Raw genomic sequence first — 21,370 nt, forward strand, 5'->3', positions numbered from 1 at the left:
AGTTAAAAACAAACTTTTGCCAAACTACGCGGCCAACTAAATAAAGTTACCCAACCCCCTCCCGTGCACCAGCACGCCCGGACCCCCACACACGGACGCGCCGCTGTCCGGCGTGCATTTGCCAAAAAGTCAAAGAATAACAGCACAAGAAACACAAAACAAAACAAAAAATCAAATAAAATATAAGAAAAAGAAAAAAACAAAGTTTAAAGCGACGTCGCTGCTGCCGTTGCCGCCGTTGCCGCCGCCGTCGACGTCGGCCCCAAAAACAAATTCAAAGTCGAGCAAAGTGCGCGCGTTAATTGATATTGCGTATACGCCACGGCTGCCGCAAAAGTTTTTTGTCGCCTGGCCAGCTAAACTTTCAGAACGCTGCAACCCAAAAACTACATAAATAAATAAATAAATCAAGTTAGATCGTATAGAAACAACATAAAGCACACAATTTCGCGCAGTGCAGTGCAACAACCACAACAACAACAACAACAACAACAACAAAAACGAGACGCGTTTGTTTATCTTTTTTTTACTGTTGTCTTTTTGTGCGTGCGTGTGTGTGTGTGTGTGTGTTAGTGCGTGTGCGTAAGCGTGTGCAGCATGCGTGTGTTGCATGCGGGCAAACATGCAACTGCAACAGCCAAGCAGAGGCAAGCAGCAACAACTACAGCCGCAGCAGCAGCAACAGCAGCAACAACAACAACAACAACAACAAAGCCAATCAAAATTGTGACCTGCTAAGTGCAACAACAACAACACACAATAAATAAACCCAACCAAAGACTAACAACCAAAAGTGTTAATAAAAACAAAACAACAAATCGCAACAAATCGCAAAATACTAAAATAATACCGAAAGCATACCAAATAAAAACCGAATCTCACAATTATCAAATAGGTAAAGTTCAATTTTCTAAATCTAAATGTAAAAAACTCTAAAAAAAACTCTAAAAAGAAAAACAAACTCTAAAAAATAATCAGAAAAAATAAGAATCATACACTGCCTAGAACTCTAGAACCAGAACTGTAAGAAACTCTTTCTTTTAACACCCACATACAATACCATAAAAAACTTGAAAAGATCAAGAGAAAGTATTCAAAAGTAAAAAAAAACTAAACATATAGAAATTCAATGCAACAAGAATAATCACATTGAAATTATTTTGACCAAGCTTTTCCATCAAATTCGTTAACAACTCTGCCAAACAATGTTAATCATAAGTTAACCAGTGTTGAAAACAATATTTTCAGTAATTTAGTTTGTTTTTTTTTTAAGAAATGATCGCTTGATCTTTCAGCTTTTGAAAGTCGAAGGCTGAAACCAAATCTAGCTTAAGCTGAGATTTTCCATTGCATACTTTTAAGGGCGCACGCATCGAATTCTTCGCAAAACTCTGTGAGCCTTAACAACACTTAAGTTAAATTCTAAACTAAACTAAACACTAAATAGTGACTAGCATAAAGAGTTGATTTATTATATTTATAAATTTCATACTTTGTTAATTATAAGTTTGCTTTTGCTATATAAAATATGCATTTTAAACAGAAAAATAAGTCAACGCGCTCAAAACTTTGACGGGGTATTTTAAAGCAGTTCTCAAGAGATGTTCCAACTTTATTTATGGTCAGGTTTCTTTTTATTTTTGGGAAACAGCAATACGTCTGAAGAAAAACAAAGCAAATTTTTTTTATTTTCACGGGCAATAGAAGTCTATACTTCATAGCAGCGCAATAAAAACTCGATGTTTTTCCAAGATTGATCTCCTTTTTCTTGCCTTAAATGCGTATATATTTATATAGCATATATATTAGAGCAAAATTGAATATATATTTATAAATAGTCCAAGCTCATGAACAACCAGATACTTGCAAAGAAAGCCAAAGATATAAGTAAGACTTTGTGCATTCTTCTTTCTAAAACTCAAATTTGCAAAGAAAAGGGAAAATAACTTAATTAAAGAACAACTTGATTAAAGAATTACTTGATTAAGGAATCACTTGGCTTAAGAATAACTTGATTAAGGAAAAACTTGACTAAAGAATAACTTGATTAAAGCGTGTTGTTTAACAATAAACTTAGAGCTGACTTAATACAAATTTGTAAACATACTTGGGGTATTTGGGGTTTCTTTTAATTTAATATTTATCTTTAAAGTATTCTCTGTTTCATAGTTAGTGTTAAAAAACGTGCGAAAACTTTTGGTACTTATATTTTCTTAATTAAATATTTAAATGAATGGAATACAAATAGAAATAGTAATCGAAATAGATATAGAAATAAGCTAAATTAATTGAGTTGTAAGAACCTGAGTCCAAAGCCGAGTTTTGACATTGTTGGGGAATTATTTCGAAAGAAAGAAAGAAATGTGATCAAAATTAATAATTAATGTGCGTGAATAGTGACTTATTTAGTATTTATTTAGTATATTTTTGACATTTTTGTAGTTCGCAAAGCAACTAAAACCAGCTGTGGGCAAAGGGGGATCCCTTTCTATCCCTTTCTTCTAAATGAATAAATTTAACTGTTTCGTTAATTTCGTTTTTTTTAAATTTTTTTTAAATTTTTCTTTGCCTTTGTTTAAATTTGTAAAGCAGTCTGTTAGGCTTGTGGGGGCCGCATGGTGTTGCAAGTGTGTGTATCTGTAACTGCATGCATATAGCCCAATAAACCAGTAATATACCTGCTCCCCACCCTGCCCCCCACCCAGCCAAGCCCTGAAACAAAAAGCATCCAACAACTAACACATAGCCGTAAGTAAAAAGAAAATATCAATTACTAACAACAAATTGCGCTAGCGTCTAAAATATACCAAAAAAAAAAAAAAATACCAAACAATTTGAGCTCACATGAAAATTTGTTGTTAAGGCATTTTGGCAACTGGCAACTGGCGAAAATGGCGCTGTCCAAGTGGCCGCTAAGCAAGGAGACGCCCTTGGTGGAGAGCAGCAGTAACAACAACAACAACAACAACAACAACAACAACAATGAGCATGAGACGGCCATTAAGCGACGCAAACGCTGCAGTCGCGATGATGAATTATCTGCCAGCAACAACAATAACAACAACAATAACACATTGCCACAAAAGAAGCGCCAGCTGGGCCTTAGCCTTAGCCTGGGAGTGGCCAAAACAGCAACAACAGCCGCCAGCGGCGATAGCCCTCCAGCCGCAGCCGCAACAGCAGCAACAGTAACAGCAGCAACACAGCCGAAATCGACAGCAACAGTTGCCGCCGTGCAGGATGCGGCCGATCAGGATGATGAGACATTAATACGTGAAACTCAGGCGGCATTAAAGAGTCTATCCGGCAGCTGGCCCGATGCGCGCACCAATTTGTATCGCTTACAGGAGCAGGAGGATGAGAATCCGCCGCCATTTCAGAATCTGTTCGAGGAGAAGCAAAAGTATGCGTGCAACAATGCCAGCAGCAATTGCGGCAGCTACAACAGCAGCAGCAACAACAACAACAATCACACACAACAAAACTCACACACACTTCTGCTACGTTTCCACAGACAAAAGGAGAACGATCAAGCGCGCCTCAACAGCAATAACAACAGCAACAACAACAACAACATCAGCAACAGCAACAACAACATCAGCAACATACACAAAAAGGATACGCTAGATGCAGCAGCCGCCGCCTACGCACAGGCAACATCCGCCTTCAAGCCGCCCATCGATATTATCAAACGCAATGGCCAATTGGCCGCCGCGGCAGCTGCCCACGCCCATGCCCAGGCCCAAGCGCACGCCCATGCCCAGGCGCAGGCCTACGCCCATGCACAGTATACGAGCAGCGCCTACAATGCGGCCGAGGCCTACTATGGCTATGCAGCAGCAGCTGCTGCCAGTCAACAGCAGCAACAGCAGCAACAGCAGCAGCAACAGCAGCAACATGGCCTGTGCCTGGAGCCGAGTCGCAGCTTTGACATTGCCACACAGCTGGGCTCGCCCACAGAGAAGGGCGTCAAGCTGCATCAGCCGCAACAGCAGCTGTCTAAGGAGGCGCCACTGCCGCTGGTCGATGCCAAACAGTATACGATATTGCAGCCGGCGGGCGTTGGCAGTCGGGCCGCATCCGTAATGCAGGATATAGCACGTGAGGGCGTTGTCGGTGTCTCGCTGGTTGCCACGCCACCAACAACAGCAACAGCAACAGCAACAGCAGCAGCAGCAGCAGCAACTTCCACGGCAGCAGCAACTGCCACTGCAGCAGTAACTCCCACAGCAGCAGCGTCTACGCCGGCGCCCAGCTACTCGCCGGGCAGCCAAAATCGCGGTAAGTTGTTGTCGTTGTTGTTACTAGACACAAACCAAAATAAAACAAAAATAAAAAATGAATTAAAACAAAAAAAAAAAAAAAATGTAAAAAGTAATAAAACCGAAACAAGTGAAAATCAACAACTCATTTGATCTGGCAACGCTGCTGTGGTAGCTCTACCGGTTCCGGTACCGGTTCCAGTTCCAGTTCCAATCCACGTTTCGTTTATCGTTTGCTTTTAAAACATAAATTCGGCTGCGTTTGTGCGAAACTTCTTGTTGCATTGAGTTTTAAGACTACAAATTGGCAAAAAAAAATAAAACTACACCCAGCGAGAGAGAGAGCGTGTGAGAGAGAGAGAGAGAGCGAGAGAGTACTAAGATCACACACACACACACACACCTTAAGCACTTTCTGATGAAGCTGACAAAAAGTGCTCAGCAAATATTTAAAACAGTCTCTTCATAAATATGTCAACTTTTGTTGTTGTTTCCATTATTATTATTGTTATTATTACTATTATGATTGCTATCATTGTTATTATTATTTGCACATTTAGGCCACCCCCCCCCCCCCCCTCCCCCTACCAATCGCCGCCCCTGCACACGCACAGCCCAAAAGACATTAAGCGATTTTGTCGTGTTCTTTGGGCTCTGCTCGAGCTGGAGTCGGGGGGGGCAGGGCAGGGCTGTGGGCGTGGCGCGGTAAGCGGCTCTCCTGCTGAGACAAGGCAACTAATGGCTTGTAAAACCTCTTTATGAAAACCGCACACACACACACTCACACACCCACACACGCACACATGCGTCAGCTTAGAGATGACATAACGAGTTTGAAATTTAGCCTAAAACAAGGCCCAACATAATTATGAAAACAATTTAAAAGAGAAATGTCACAAGCATTAAATACAAATTATTTAAAATATAAATATTGATTTGATAAAGTTATACAATTTTTATCTTAAAAAATAGGTAAAAAAAAATAAAAAACAACACATTAACCAGAACTCCTTAAGCAGAAAACAATTTAATGCACGTACAGTTTTTCAATATTTTCAATTCTTTCGAAAAGAAGAGAGTTCTATATTTTTCTTCCAAAAGTATGCGAGTATGATAAAAATAAGTTTGCTGAAACTTTGCGTTTTCTTAGCTGATATTAAAAAGAAGAAACCAATAACCTCCTTTTATCCAATTTTAACTGGTTCAGGGTATAAAAACAAACATACATTTTGAACATTATTTATAATTGAATAGCAATAATTTTTTGTTCCTATTTATTTTTTGTTTATATTTAATTTTTTTCTTTTAATTTATTTTTTTATTGCTGACTTATATTCAATTAATTCAATTTCAATAAAATGTGTCTAACACAAGTATTGGTTAAACGTTTTACTGTAAATACCATGCAAAAGTCGTAAGTTAATATGACAACTCTGGCAGCTCAAGTCATTTTATTTAACTGCATGTTAATTTTGAACATTCGAGAGATAGGAACTGAGAAGACAATGCAAATAATGATTCGAATCAAAATACAAAAACAGCAGCTGTGAATTTGCAACAAATGCAATTTGTAGCACATTAAGCATTAGATTATCGTTTATCGATAATTGTGCAACATATTTGACATTTGTTATCGTTTATCGATAATTGCATTATATTTGTTATTTTGTTTATCGTTTATCGATAATTGTGCATTTTGTATCACATTTGACACTTTAGTTATCGTTTATCGATAACTTTGCACCAATATAAACAATATATATAATTTAAAAGTAGTGCAACCTTTTATGAATTGGTATTGCGTTTAACACGAAGCGCAGTCACGACACGCGTTCAGCTCTAGACACACACGCACACACACGCACACACTCAGACACACACCCACACATAGGCACACAAACACACAGAAATTACAGTTAGTTGAGTGCCTCTTTTGGTTTTAGCCTTTTCACTAATTTCAGCGCATTGTACAATTTATAAAATTGAGCTTGTTGTCAAAAACTGAGCAGACACACGCACGCACACACAAGCACACACACACACCTACACACAGACAGGGGGTGTGTGTGATTAGATATAAGGGGTAAATATGAGGCACGTTTTGGCAACCGCTTTTGCATATTTATTTTGTCATTATGTTCTGGCATTAATATGCTGTGAGCTCAAAGCCCAAAGCCAGGGCACAAGTTGAAGTGCTTTTAAGCCAAACACAACAACAATACACACGCGCGCACACACACACACACAGGCGCATATTTTCACTATGGTATTCATATAATTTGAATGACTTTTTAAATAGTTGCCAGAGACTTTGCGGATACAAGATACAAACTATGAGATACAAGATACAAGGCACGTAATAAGTCATTAGCGTGTTGCTGTTGTTGTTGTCAGCCTTTTAGCCAGCCAGCTAATGTGGCTTATTAGGCTTAACCTTATGCTGAGCGGGTGTGCGTGCGTGTGAGTGTGTGTGTGTGTTGTAGTTCTTTTTGCGACTGCAGCAAGTGCAGGCAACACCGTTTGCTTTATTTTAATTAAATTCTAATTAGAGTCGAGTCGAGTTTTAGCTTGCAGTTTGACATTTTGAACGGCCACGTAATAGACACACACACGCACACACGCACACACACACATGTGCACAAATATTTCGAAAAATATTTCATTAAGCCCCTGCCGCCGCTGCTGCTGCTGCTGCTGCCGCTGCTGCTGTTGCTGTCTGTTACAGCAGCAACATGCGCGCTGTGTGTGCGTGTGTGCGGCATGTTGTGCTCGTGTGTGTGTGCTGTCTGTTGTTTGTGACGTTATCTTTGAGAATTTGTGCTTAGAAGGCCAAGTTTAGACGTGGTCTGGCTGATTTTTGGGCTGCCGTTTTTTATGCTGCTGTCGCACCACCAACTGCTGTCATGTGTGTGCGAGCGTGTGTGTGTGTGCTTTTTAAAGTAAATAATGCAAAGCTGTTTTCCATCAAATTTTAATTAATTATTTAGGCAAAAGAATGCGTTACGCTTCGTAGTTGTTGCCGCTTGTCTTTTTTTACCCATTTACTTGTTGTTGTTGTTGTTGTTGTTGCTGCTGCCATGTTTATTGGCGCCGTGTGCGTTGTCAGCTGTAAATTTTGTTAGAATATTTTTTGCTTCTGCCTGCCAGGCACATGTCAAGTTGTGCCCCCAAACCTCATGCCTACATCTTGACGCATTCACATAATTAATTAGAAAACCTGTTTGGCTCTCAACCGAACCCTCAACCCTTTCACAATTTTGCCTAGGCATATGTCTGTGTCTGTGTGTGCCTGTGTGTGTGTGTGTGTGTGTGTGTGTGTGTGTGTGTGTGTGTGTGTGTGTGTGTGTGTGTGTGTGTGTGTGTGTGTGTCTAGTTGTTGCCTTGATTTGATTTCATTTTGTTACTTGGTTACTTGTAGATGGCGCCAAATGCCCAACTCCTCATTGCACTGGCCACGGACATGTCACGGGATTATATTCGCATCATCGAAGGTACAACACACAACGCACACTCACACACACACACACTCTCACAACCATGCTAAAACTGTACACTGTTGCTGTACTTTTTCTTTCATTACCACCCAATACACGCTTCTCTTGGCTTGGCCATAGTTTGTCGGGTTGTCCGAAACGCGATAAGGTCACCACGGAACGTAAGTGCCCAAAAGTTTCGTATTTTGTAGCACATATGTAGATCACTCTCTGTCTCTCTCTCTCTATATATATATCCCTCTCTTACTCTCTTATACTCTCTCTCAATCTCTCTCCCTCACTTCCTTACCTCTCTCTCTCTCTCTCTCTCTCTCTCTCTGATCTATCTCTCATAACCTTTCTAAATGCTCGCATTTTCCCTATCTTTCAAGTAAATAGCATGTTGTATTCTATTTATGTGTATGTATTCGTGTGTGTGCGTGTGTATGTGTGTGTGTGTTTGCTTGGGGTGTATATTTGAGCCGATATCACGACTCTCACTCTCTCCTTGTTACTCTCTCCCACTTTGATCTGCATGCGACTTCACAAGATCGAAGCTTGTCCCAAAAGAAGCTGTCTCTATTTTTACTGTCTGCTTTCTAGTGTTGAAAAACTCCCGTTTGTTCTATCGTTAATTATCGATAGTTCGACTTATCGTTAGCTATTAGCTAAGCATTTGGCTCTATCTCCTGTCACTCTCTCTTTCTCTCTCTTTCTCTCCTCTCTATATATCATCTTCTTCTTCCCCTTCTATGCTCGCTCGAAGTTGAGCTTGATCTATGCTCTTCTTAAGCTCTATTATTTTATTTACTTCGTCTTCATCATCATTCTAAGCACTCTATTTTACATTACTAATCTATAAACTTAATTATTTTTTATCTCAGTATATTTCTCTTTGACTCTTTCGCTCCTAGCCTTATCTAAGGTTTCTGGAAGATCTCTCTTCTCATTCTTCTTGTTGCCTCTTTTACACTCCAGTCAACTGGCTAAAGCTCTATTTAAGCTCTCTCTCCTTGTCTCTCTTTCTCTGACCAAGCCAAAGCTTAGATTTTTGCTATCTCTGTCTTGCTTGGCTTCTTCTCTAAGCATTCTCTCCAAGCTCTCTCTAAGCTCTATTTATATTCTTCTTTCCTTCACTCTTAAGCTGATTAGGATTTGCTGTAGATTCGAGTTGCCTCGTGTGTTTTGTAGTCCATTGAGCAGCTTGACTTTCACTCTCCCTTTCTCTGTTACTCTATCTTTCTCTCTCCCTCTCTCTCTCTCTCTTTCTCTGCTATGTGATGTGTGTGTGTGCGTTTGTAGTTGTGTGCGTAGTTTAATGGTTGCCTGTCTTAGCGTCTTAGAGCCTTAGCGTCTTACCGCCAATTAACTAATGACACTCAACCCTCACTCGCTCCCCCGCCAATCGGTCATCCGGCCCGACCGGAACGCCCTACTCCTACACCACCACCACGAACCACCAACCAACCAACCAACCAACCAACCAACAACAACAACAACAACAGTGTTGGCCTTGCACGAACAGATACTGAAATGCCCCACGCCCGGATGCAACGGACGGGGCCACGTCCAGCCGCATCGGAGCGTGCACCGCAGCCTCTCCGGCTGCCCGAGAGCGATCCGGCGCTCGGCCAGTCGACGGTCGGGCGCAGCGCGTTATCAGGCGGTGAGCGATAGCCCGATAGCGTTGCCGTTAGCGTTGCCAATACCGATACCGATAGGCAATATCGATAGCGATACCGATACCGATACCACAGCAGGTGCGTTCGATCGCCTGTCTGTTCGAAAATGATAGCATAGAAAAAAATAAAAATAAAATAAAAATATTAATATTAATAATAATTAAAGAAAAGAAAAACCACTTGGAAGCACAAATCGTTAAACAACTTTTCTTGCGCTCTCGTTCTCCCACTCTCTCTCTCTCTCTTTCTCGATCGCCCGCTCTCTCCCTCTCTCGCACTCTCTATCTGTTTCTTTCTCTCTCTCTCTCTATTCTCTCTCTCTCACTGTCTTCTGTCACTCTTGTGCCTGTTTCTCTTGCTCTTGTGCTGGCGCGCAGCTGGCGAACTGGAGAAGCATGAGAAGGAACTGCATCCGCTGGACAAACTCAAGATCACCTCAAGCCACTATCTGAACAACAACAACAGCAGCTGTATCAACAACAATAACAACAACAACAACAATAATAATAATAATAACACCAACAACAACAACAAAACGATGCCCATTATCAAGTCGGAGTACAGTCCGGTGGCCAGCATTAAATCGGAGTACAACAAGAGCCCCATGCACTCATATTTGGCCAACGATGCCGCCTCGGCGGCCAGCAGCGCGATACCCGCTGGCAGCGCGCGCAGCAGCAACAGCAACAACAACAACAACAATGGCGGCGGCAACAATGCAGCCAGCGTGGCGACCAGCAATGGCCCCACCGAGCCGCATCTGAGCCGCTTTGTGGGCATGCAAAGTCCACAGCCTCATCCACACGCCCACCATCAACAGCAGCAGCAGCAGCAGCAACAGCAGCAACAGCAACAGCAGCAACAGCAGCAACATACGATGCATCAGCAGCGCGGACCCTTCATTGAGGGCAATGCCAGCCAGATGATGCCCGCGGGCAATGGCAGTGCCGGCGATGGCAACGATCCAGCCAGCTACCACACGGAGCACCAGCAACAGCAGCAGCAGCAGCAGCAACAGGCGGACGAACGCCAGCAGCAATACGAGCAGATGCGCTACGCTCAGAGCCATGGACATGGCCTGGCGGCCAGCGATGCTGCAGCCGAACAACAGCAGCAGCAACAGTTGCTGGTAAGCAATCCTAGCAGCAGCGAATTGTCGCCGGTTACAGCGCGCAGCGCCTACGAGCATCCGCATCCGCATCCACACACGCATCCGCATCCGCCCGCAACGCTCGGTACGCCCGTTTTCGCTGTGGGCGTGGGCGTAGGCATTGGCGTCGGCGATACGATAACAGCCAGCACGGCGGGCTTCGAGCGCTACGATCCCAATTGCTGTCCCAGCGGCGGCGGGCAGCGTCAGGCGGTGGCAGCGGCAGCTGCGCCCGCCAATATGTACCACTATCTGCCGCAGAGTGCGGACGATTTGCAGGCACAGCAGCAGAAGTATCTGCAGGAGCAACAGCTGCTGATGGCCAAGGCCGAGCACGAGGAGCTGGCCAATGGCGGTGGTCCCATCTATCCGCGGCCCATGTATCATTATGATCCGACCATGGGGCCGCTGCCGCCGGGCTTTTCCGCCATCAATTTGTCCGTGAAAATGGCTGCAGCCCAGGCTGCAGCAGCAGCGGCTGCGTATCAGAACCAGCAACAGCAGCAGCAGCAGCAACAGCAGCAGCAGCAGCAACAACATCACCAGCAACAACAGCAGCAACAGCAGCAGCAGCAGCAACAACAGCAGCAGCAGCAACAGCAGCAGCAACAGCAGCAGCAGCAGCACACCAAGCAGAGCAGCTCGCCAACGCCAAATGTGGGCGTGGCAGCGCCAGCTGTTGACCTATCGGGCGCCACATCGGTGACGTCATCCAGCCCGCACGGTTTCAACTCGCCAGCCTCGCACAACCAATACAACCAGCGCATGGGCAACGGCAGCCCACAGCCGGGCGCCAGCCCCAACATAGCCAGCCCCCAAGTGCCGAGTCCGCAGGGCCAAACGCTGGACCTGAGCGTCACACGTTTACCGCACAGGTAAGACCCAAAATAAACCCCCCCCCCCCCCCTTCCCGACTAACGAAAATCACAAAAAGCAACGATCACAATCCAAGCCCAACACTGCCCAGCCTCAAAGTTGTCAAAAAGAATTTAGGTATATTTTGTTGCAGTTTAGTTCATTTGCTTTCCTTAAATTTAATTACTTTTTAATTACTTTGAATTACTTTTATACCTATTTAGATTTAAGGCCAAATATTACACTATTAGTTTTTACTTCATTTACACACATTTGCATCAAAGAGAAATATAACATGCTTGAGAAATATAACATAGAGAATATCCTTCCGACCTCAAGGAACTCAGAGACTAGAAGAGCTAAGCGCAAGAAATTTGGTATATGCCTTCTGAGACTCCTTATATAGCTTTACTTAAATAAAAAATGGGAATAGAACAGCGCAAACTTATTATCAAAGAGAAAGAGCTCAGATATAGGGAACATAATTCTAGAAATAAAGAACTATATGACCAGTTGCATGATTTTGATTTTAGGTTTTTATATCTGTATATTGTCAAACGGAACTCGAAAATTATAAGCACTAGAGCAACAGAAAATGATATAAGAGTTTTTATGAACTCTTTCTTATCACTTGGAATGTTATCATAGAGATGTTTCTTAGACATAGTCGTAGAGCTCAAGTAGTAAGCTCTCTTATTTCAAGTGCAAAGTATTAGACACTTTTTTTTTAGAGGAACCGACTCCCTACTGAGCCCATTGAACTCAGAGATCTTAAGAGCTAGCGTGATGGAATTTGGTATGTGGGCTCTCCTAAATGTTTAAGTGCAACACACAAATGCTCAACTTTGAGAGAAACCAAGGCAAATTAATTATAATCAATATAGAGCCTAGATATATGACTTGGTATATGAGTGCCAGTTGGCAATGCAACTAACAGCTTGATTTCTTCTGCTCATCTATTTGTTTTGCTTGACTAAGTGGCATCCACTTTTCGCATTTATTTGACAGCATCATCACGAGCCCGCAGTACGGCGCCGACGGCCTTGTCGTGGGCCACGGTCAGGGCTTTGGCAGCGCAGCGCCCGGCTCAATTGGACCGAACGGACCGCCGCGTTCACCACAAATGGAGCCAGTCGACTTTAGCGGACCGCCGCGGCCCCTCGGCTTTGGCCTGGTCGGTCACATTAGCGGGCCGCGGCCATATAGTCGCGAATCCACGCCGGACAGCGGGGGCTCGCACTACATAGAAACCTATCGAGATCCGAGCGGTGGGTATTCATTAGATCCAAATCTCTAAGCAATTCAACTTGAATGGTGCCCCTTTCTGCTCTGAATTGCAGGCTATTCGCCGCATCCTGGCTACGGCATGGTAGTTCAATCAGACTATCCACCAGCTGGCTACCATGGCTATGGCCCCGCCGCCTATCAATGCAGCAATCCGTACGCAACGGCCGTCGGTCCGGGCGGCTATCCAACGCCCGTATCCGGCGGCTATTCGCCCAGTCCGGCCACCTGCTACTCGATGCCACCGCCGCAGCATATACCGCAGCATGACAAGTCCAAAGATGGGTGAGTACGCAGGTTTCGAGGGTGTAAGTGTGTGTGTGTGTGTGTGTAGGTGGGGGGAGGAGGACTTCACTTGCCTAATGTAAAATGCAATTATCATTGAGGACACGTTGAGAAGAGCCGCTGACAAGTGCTCTGGCGGACAGGATGCGGCCGTCATCCATCTAACAAGCCATTCAGCTGCTCATCACTCACAGTCACTGTCACTGTCACAGTGACTGTCACAGTTGCAGTCACTGTCCGGCACGTGGCACAGTGGTTACAGCTAATGCTAAATGCCATTGCTTAAAGCCAAAAATATTTCATAAATTATAAATATAACAATTTCGAGCCCAGGTTCCCTGCGTCTAAATTCTGTTTAGTTCAATTCAATTAGCTATAAACTATTCATATTAAATCCAGCATAAAATTTAGCCTTGTCAAGTCTTGCTGAACCTCATTGAACTCAGGGTCTACATGAGCGGGCCACCTTAAATTTGATATGTGGCTAGTCGTAGACCCAATTTACTTAAAATTTAAATATGAACATATCAAGCCAATCCCGGCGCAGTGTGCACGACTAGCTATAATATTTATGTGGACGCAGCGCGCTCATAAAAGCCGCCCAGGCCGGCGAGCCGCACCCTCAAACTGTGCCACAAACTAGCTAGGCCTCATTTACCAGCCTCCCATCCCTCCGGCCCCAGGCCGTCTTTAAAGCCAGGCAAATTTGGTAAAACTTTAAAAGGCAACGTAAAGTTTTTGAAGTCCTATTTTTGCCAGATGTGTGAAACAATGCTGAGCCGAGTCGAGTCTTATCTGACGGCGGCCACTTGGCCACGTACTCAAGTGTGTTAGCCAGTCCTTAATCCACACTAATGTGATGTACCTTCTCGCTCGCCCCCGCCATCCGTCTCTATCTGTCTCTCCACTTAGCTTGACGGGCTGCTCGCGCTCTGACCGCAACCATCTGCAGTCGCACTCACAGGAGCTGAAGTGCCCGACGCCCGGCTGCGATGGCTCCGGCCATGTGACTGGCAACTACTCATCGCATCGCAGCCTCTCCGGCTGTCCGCGCGCCAACAAACCGAAGAGCAAGCCACGCGATGGCCAGGACTCTGAGCCGCTGCGCTGTCCCATACCCGGCTGCGATGGATCTGGCCACTCTACTGGCAAATTCCTGTCACACAGAAGGTGAGCAATTGGCCAAGCTGACCAAACTGTCATCTTCAATTTGTGCTTATTTCTTATGTTTTTTCTTCCGTCTTCTTCCTTTTCTTGTTATTTTTTTATTTGGCTGCAGTGCATCGGGCTGTCCCATTGCCAATCGCAACAAGATGCGCGTACTGGAGGCCGGCGGCACCGTGGAACAGCACAAGGCCGCTGTGGCCGCTGCCACGGCCATGAAATTTGATGGTGAGTTGCAGCTTACTACACCTCGACATGACAAAATCATAACTACTCATAACCACTAATCTGTGTCACTTGACAATACTCAAAACTACTCAACACCAATTTCAATTGAGCGTAAACTAGTAAGAAACAATTAATTAATGCAAAATAGTTTCTTATGTCGATATTCAGAGAAGCTTAATAGTATATATATAGTAGTATATACTCTTTTCACTATAAAAACAAAATTAGGAGCTTCCACAAAAAAATACTACTCAAAAGTACTCGTTCAATTAGGAGTTGATCAAAAATATACTACTCAAAGCTATCAGTAGTTAAATATATTATTTTAACTCTGTGAACGTTTATGAAAATGAAATTCGGGTTTTTACAAAAAAATATACTACTCAATTGTACTCCTTCAATTAGTAGTTGTTCAAAAAACTACTACTCAACGCTACTCAAAGCTTCGACCAATATACTCTTTTCACTTTTTCACTTATAACAATGAAATTAGGAATTTATAAAAAAAATTCTACTCAATAATACTCGTTCAATGTGGAGTTGGTAAAAAATACTACTCAATAGTACTCAACTAAAACAAAAATACTCATTCAACATTGCTTATATTATTCTTAACGCTAACGCACTCTTTTCCCTTTTTTCTCTCTGTCTCTCTCTCTTTTTTTTCGCTCTCTTTTGTAGCCTGCACCACAGTTGGCAGTCAGGGCATCAAGAAACCGAAGTTCGATGAGGTTACCATGGTATATCCCAAGGGCTATACAGGTGAGTGTGAGTGAGAAACTAGCTCACTATATCTCTCTCTCTCTTTCTCTGTTACTTTCTCTCTATCTGTTTCACTATCTTTCTCTGTTGCCTACTCTTATGCTCTATTGAGCACTTTTTGTTTACACAAATCTCTTGCGTGTTTTCTGTTATGAACTGGGCTTATTGTTATTATGCCCCGCAATTGTTGGGGCATCATAACATTGTCATAAAGTTGGCAACACAAACAGAAGAAATCAGCACAAATGTCATTGTAAATCTGCGAATATCAGTGCAAGAATAGCAGCAGAATAGTCACATTCCACTGGTCATCATTCAAGTCATTTCAAATGTTGTTTATGTTTTTAGTTTGGTTAGCAAAGATGAGACCTGGCAATTATCTATAAATTTGTGGTATTTTTCATATGATTTTTATTTTAAATACCAAAAAAAAAAAAAAATGTTAAGTATTTTTTAGCAAGTCAACATTTTGCAGCTTCATTCATGAGCCAGTGGAATTCGGCTGTTTTCATTGACATTTGTGGATGACTTTTCGGGTCTGCATTTGTTGTTGCTCTCTTTGCTCTCTCGTATTGTACATTTTCGGTTGGAATTTTGTGTGCGTGTGCTAACGTCTAACAAAACAATAAAATACTTTCCGTTTTGGCTTTGCTTATGGTTTCGGTTTTTCGGAATATGCCAGGCTAAATACCAAAGAAAAAAAAAAAAAAAAAAAAACATTACAAAAAAAAATACCAAAAAATAAGCGTGCATTTGTTATATTCTGCAATAAGCCTAAACGTACCAAAATATACCAAAATTGACCTTACGACAGACGACAGGGCCACGAGAATTAAGAGTTCCGGGCCAAAAAAATAAAAAGAAGAAAATACCAAAAAAAAAATAAATTAAAACCCGGTGCATAACATAAATCCGATGCCCGATACAACATAATACTCGATATATAAAAACACGATATATACATATACCACGTTTAAATTCTAATTTAATTCCGCTTACCTTCTTTTTCGTTTCGTTTCATGGTTTTTCGTTGGCGTTGTTTTCTTTTAGATTACGCGACGTTTTGTATCGGTGCTGAGTATCTACTGTAAATAGACAAAAGAAAATATACTGAAAATAGACCACAGACAAGCAGAAAGCAAAATACCAGAAAATATATATACCTGTATGTATATACATATATATATCAAATACTTGAGCCTTTAAAAAAAAATACCAACAAAAAATACAATAATAGTGATCTAACAAAAACAACAAGAACAAAAAATACCAACAACAAGTCACACAAGCAAATGAATTTAACTAACAAGCAAATTGCAAAAGAATCGAACCAAGGTAAGCCGTGATATTTGCTATCTCACACACACACTCTCTCACACACACACACACACACACACACACAGACACACACGCACACACACAACCGTCATGTCACGTCACTTCACACTCACATAGAAGCTCCAATTGAGTTGCTAGCACACGCGCACATAGACAACCGTGGAGAGCTTTTGTTAAGCATTGAACAAAAACATAAAAATAAAGAAAATCAAAATGAATTGCAATTAAATCAAAATGAGCTAGTTCCACGTCAAAGAGAACAACGAACAAGTTTTGCATACGTGACAAACTGTAGAGAGCGCCCGCCACTAACGACTCTCTTCCACCTCTTCTTTACCCTCTGCTCTGCATTTCTTCTCTTTCTGCACTAGGCGGCAGCGGCCTGGACATTGTCATGAGCGGTGTCGGCGTCGGCGTCGGCGTCGGCGTTGGCGTACCCTTGCCGCCTGGCATTAACAGCAGCAGCAACAGCAACAATAACAACGGCGGCGGCAGCAGCAGCGTTGGCGTTAACAGCGACAAATCAGCGAGCGGCAGTGTAAATGTGACCGGCGGCAGCGATGATCTAAATACACTGGAGGCGGAAATATCGGAGCTGCAGCGAGAAAATGCGCGCGTCGAGTCGCAAATGATGCGACTCAAATCGGACATAAATGCAATGGAATCGCAGCTGAGCACCAGCGATCGGGTACGTAGGCTCAGGTTCGTTGATCGCAACAAATTTTGAGTATTTTCTATTAGCTACATATATGCATAACACGCTAATACTAACAGCAACAGCAACAGTAACAGTAACATTAACAGCGGCAACTAACAGTAACCGCAACAGCAGCAGACATAACCTCAAATAAGTAGGCCAATTATCTTCTATATATACATATAAAGATATATATATATATATATAAATGTTTGTTGTTGTTTTGAACAGCTGCTGGTCATGCGCGATTGCGCAGCGAAAGTTGCGACTTTGTCTGCAAGTTTTTGGCACCTGAGCCGCTTTCTAAGTTGTGGCCACTTTTCAAGGACGTCTCTAAACTCCAAAAACCAAAAGCAATAATAAAGCGAGTGTTAAACGCTGGCAACAAAAACAAAAAAAACAAAAAAAAATGAAAAAATTATAAGAAAAGTAAAATAAAAGAAAACAACAACAATATTGTGAAAACTCGGCGCAAAAGTCGGCAACAAAAGTTTTACCAGCCGCCGCCGATGTCGACGTCGACGTCGACGTTGTCGCGTTAACTTTCATTCTTGGCAAATGTACTTTTTAACCCAAAACATGGCCAAAGAAACTTGGGCGACGTCTGCACAACGCCGGCCCCCGCCTTGTTGGCCAAAAACTTTTATTATATTTAAATTATCGCGCCTGGTTCTTCTGCCTTTGCACAAAAAGCAAAGTTATTGTTTACCGCTTTTCATTTTTATATTCTTTGAATTTTTTTTTTGGAGTCAACTAACTCCTGTTTTCACTTGGAAATTAAGCACATTTTTTCGATGTTTTGGCATGTTTTCTGCTTCGTTACATTTTGCATTTGCATTGCATTGTGCAGCCGGCCAATGATCGAGTGCAGCGCCCTCTGTTTTTTGTCATTGCAGGCCATTTTCAAAATGGCGTCACAGCAGCCAATCGGCTTCAGGCCTGCAGCTGCAGCCGTTTGCGACTGCATCGAGCAACGAATCAGCGCACAGCAGCAGCAACAGCCAGGCCACCCCTAAACGAGCGTTTTGCCAGGGAGTTAGCTAGCCCCCTCTACGCATGCCGTGTCCCTAAGCACACACACACGCACACATGTGTATGTGTGGTCATGCGCAGGCAGCTGCAGCTATAGGTGTGGGTGTTGCTCCCCCCCCCCCCCCTTCCCCATGGCAAGCACCAGTCAATTCTCGGTCTCTGGGTATCCATCCGTCTGGCCGCTGTCAGTCGCAGTCGGCACCAAAACGATGTCAGGCAGCAAATCGCAGAGCGCCATTCGATTTGCCTTTGCTCCTAAAAGCTAGCAACCCCGCTGCAAACTGTGCTACAACGCCAGCGCCAGCGTCAGCGCCAGCAGCGACGCTGACTGCGTAACCTCTGTGGCCTCGGCATGAGCTCGTTTCAGCTCCTATGAGAGAACAACAACAACAACAACAACAAAATTGATGTGAAAAGCAACAGAAAAAAAAGGGCGCTTAACGTGCAGCCCGACACTTTGGGGAGGCAGAGGACGCAGCAGCAGCAGCAGCAGCAGAAGCAGAAGCAGCGACAGCTTAAGCAGCAGTTGGCTGCCTCGCTGGCTCCCACACTCTTTCTCTTTCTCTGTCTCGCTCTCTCGCTCGCTCTAGCTCTTGCTCACACTCACGCTCGGACGACGTCGGTGCGCCGTGTGTTCGTGTGCATTCGGCGTGCGTTCGTGTTTGTGTCTGTTTATTTCATTTCTTTTGTGTGTTTGCCTGTGTTTTGTTGTTGTTGCTGAACCGTTTTCGGTTTTCGTTTTTTTTTTCTTTCATTTTTTTTTTTCGTTTTGCTGCTGGCCGCGCGTTCTTATTGGAATTTCAATTTGGGCGCGCGCACATACATGCATGCACATACATGTGTACATGTGTGTGAGTGTGTGTGTGTGTGTGTGTATTATATATAGCAACAGCAAATGGCGCCTGAGCACCTCAGCAAATTGAATTTGAGCAATTGGCAATGGCAAAACGAATCAATGAATCATTGAATCAAATTGCGGTACACATACTTTTGACACACACACGAAAACACACACACACACACACACACAGACTCAAGCAATGCGACAGCCAATGACTAAACACTAATGCAAATTCATTGCGTTTCTCTCTCTCCCTCTCTCTCTCTCTCTCTCTCTCTCTCTCTCTCTCTTTCGCTCTCCGTCACACTCACAGGAGGCTTCTCCACTGAGCGCACATCAGCAACAACAGCAGCAGCAACAACAGCAGCAGCAACAGCAGCAGCAACAACAACAACAACAACGACCCACTGCATCATCGCTGGCCTCGCCCAGCGGCCAGTCGCCGTTTGCCGGCGTCTCATCCACCACCAGCAGCAGCGGCGTCGATCTTCTGCCGAGCAGCGGCCACATGTCCCATGTGACAGACGGCAGCGGCGGACCGCCCAATGCCAATCTGAACAACTACTATGAGAGTTTGCGCAACAACGTCATCACGCTGCTGGAGCATGTGCGTCTGCCACCGCCGCCGCCGCCACCGTTGCCGCCAACGGCAGCGGTGCCGGGCACTGCTGGCCTCCAGACCGGCATGGATAATGGCTGTGCCGCTGGCGTTCAGCTGGGCGGCGGTGAGCATCATACGGCAGCGGCTGCTGCATATTCTACACTGTTGCCGCCACCACCGCCGCCGCCACCGCCGCCGGCGACGTCGAGCACCGCAGCCGGGACACCGATGTACCATGGCCATCAGGGCAGTTTGGGTGGTGGGGTCACAGCCGGTGCGCCGCCACCGCCGCCGCCGCCGCATGCGCCACATCACGCCTATACGGTTCATCATCCGGGCGGCTATCCGCATGGGCATCCGCATGCGCATCCGCACGAGCATTTCGACTCGTACATCTCGAAGCTGCAGTCGCTGTGCGTGCCGCCCGATGTGTACGCCCTGCCCGATGATGGCGGCCGGCCCGTCTACAACTCGGTCAAGCCGACCATGCACCAGGACTATGGCAAGCTAATGCCCACGCCCATTTAAGGCGCCGCCGTCCCTGGTTAGTATATATATGTGTGTGTGTACATAGGCGCTTATCATGAGTATGAATCATCAATGAATGATGTTATCGGTGAAATTCAAGTAATTAGCGAGTCATGGACTATAATGCATGCAACGAATCATTGCAGTTGAGTTATGAATCATCATTTAGAAGATATAAGTTATGACTCATTAGCTTTGCATTTTACTATGCGAGTTATGATTCATAAGCAATGATTTGGGACTTGTGAAATATAGATCATGGATCACTGTGAATGAATGGAATTTGAATCATCGATTATAAATCATATGATCATGAATTATGATTTAGAGTCATTCAATATGAATCGTTAGTACCAATTCAGCAGTTTTGAGCGATGAATCATAAATTTGAAATCACGATTTATTGCTTAAGAGATATGAGATATGATATAGATCATGAGTTATGGGTTACGGATCGTAAAAGTGGAAATGACATGCATCCTAAATTGATGTATAGATCAAAGTTAAACAATCTAAAGTTTTGATCCATGAGTCATTAAGTGTATTAAGTATCATGATTACGAATATATGACTTATGAGTTATGAATCTCGACACATATATGATCAGTTATGAATATTGAAAAGTGATGTATCATGAATCATGAGTTATAAGTAACGAATCATGATTGCCGAGGCATAACTAAAGAAAACTATGCCTTAGGAATCATGTTGTGTGAGTTATCAGCCAAGAATCATAATTCAAAACTTCCGAATCATAGCCTATGAATCATAATGAGTTACCTCTCAAAAATCCAATTAAATATATTTTAATACTGATGTTCAGTTATGCTCCTGACTTAGCTGTTGTTAATTGATTCGAGTCGAGTCAATTGAAACTCAACTGCATCGAAACTTTTTGGTTTTCTTAAACCCAACACATTCTTGTGCAATGAGAATGCCGTATGAGATCGTATATAAGGTAAATTATATAAATAGATACACAGATATGTTGAAAATGTCAAGAACATGATGTCCTTAGCGTAGATTGAGCTGTTTCACGTTTAGGTCCTAGGCGCTTGTCCTGTTGATAAATTGTATAAATTATACTAGCATAAAAATAAAATAATTAAAACTACAACTAACTAAATGTGCGCTTTTAGTTGTATTTGTTTTTTTTTTTTTTAGTAACTGTATCTGTATCTGTATTTA

General features: G+C 43.4%; 1 protein-coding gene and 1 long non-coding RNA gene across 3 annotated transcripts in view; one reads left to right on the forward strand and one right to left on the reverse strand.

The window, feature by feature from the left end:
- Positions 1-21,370, reverse strand: part of LOC135428747 (uncharacterized) — a 123,782-nt gene that overhangs the window by 72,199 nt on the left and 30,213 nt on the right. Inside the window, exon 2 of one of the 2 annotated variants that reach the window (XR_010436305.1) lies at positions 16,145-16,227. This is a non-coding gene — a long non-coding RNA (uncharacterized LOC135428747). Of the gene's footprint in view, positions 1-16,144; positions 16,231-21,370 lie in introns of both variants that reach the window. The other variant, XR_010436304.1, reaches the window with a different exon arrangement.
- LOC135428746 (uncharacterized) lies at positions 250-20,664 on the forward strand. Its single transcript, XM_064682850.1, has 10 exons — positions 250-895; positions 2,864-4,281; positions 9,795-11,442; positions 12,431-12,690; positions 12,763-12,991; positions 13,904-14,161; positions 14,271-14,383; positions 15,065-15,145; positions 16,855-17,171; positions 19,367-20,664. The coding sequence occupies exons 2-10, from the start codon at positions 2,892-2,894 to the stop codon at positions 20,180-20,182; spliced, it is 5,112 nt and encodes a 1,703-aa protein (XP_064538920.1). The 5' UTR covers positions 250-895; positions 2,864-2,891; the 3' UTR covers positions 20,183-20,664.

The sequence above is a fragment of the Drosophila montana genome, unplaced genomic scaffold, assembly GCF_035044405.1.
Source record: "Drosophila montana isolate Dmon_TW-CO22-7 unplaced genomic scaffold, ASM3504440v1 contig_2534_1, whole genome shotgun sequence".
NCBI classification, from domain to species: domain Eukaryota; kingdom Metazoa; phylum Arthropoda; class Insecta; order Diptera; family Drosophilidae; genus Drosophila; species Drosophila montana.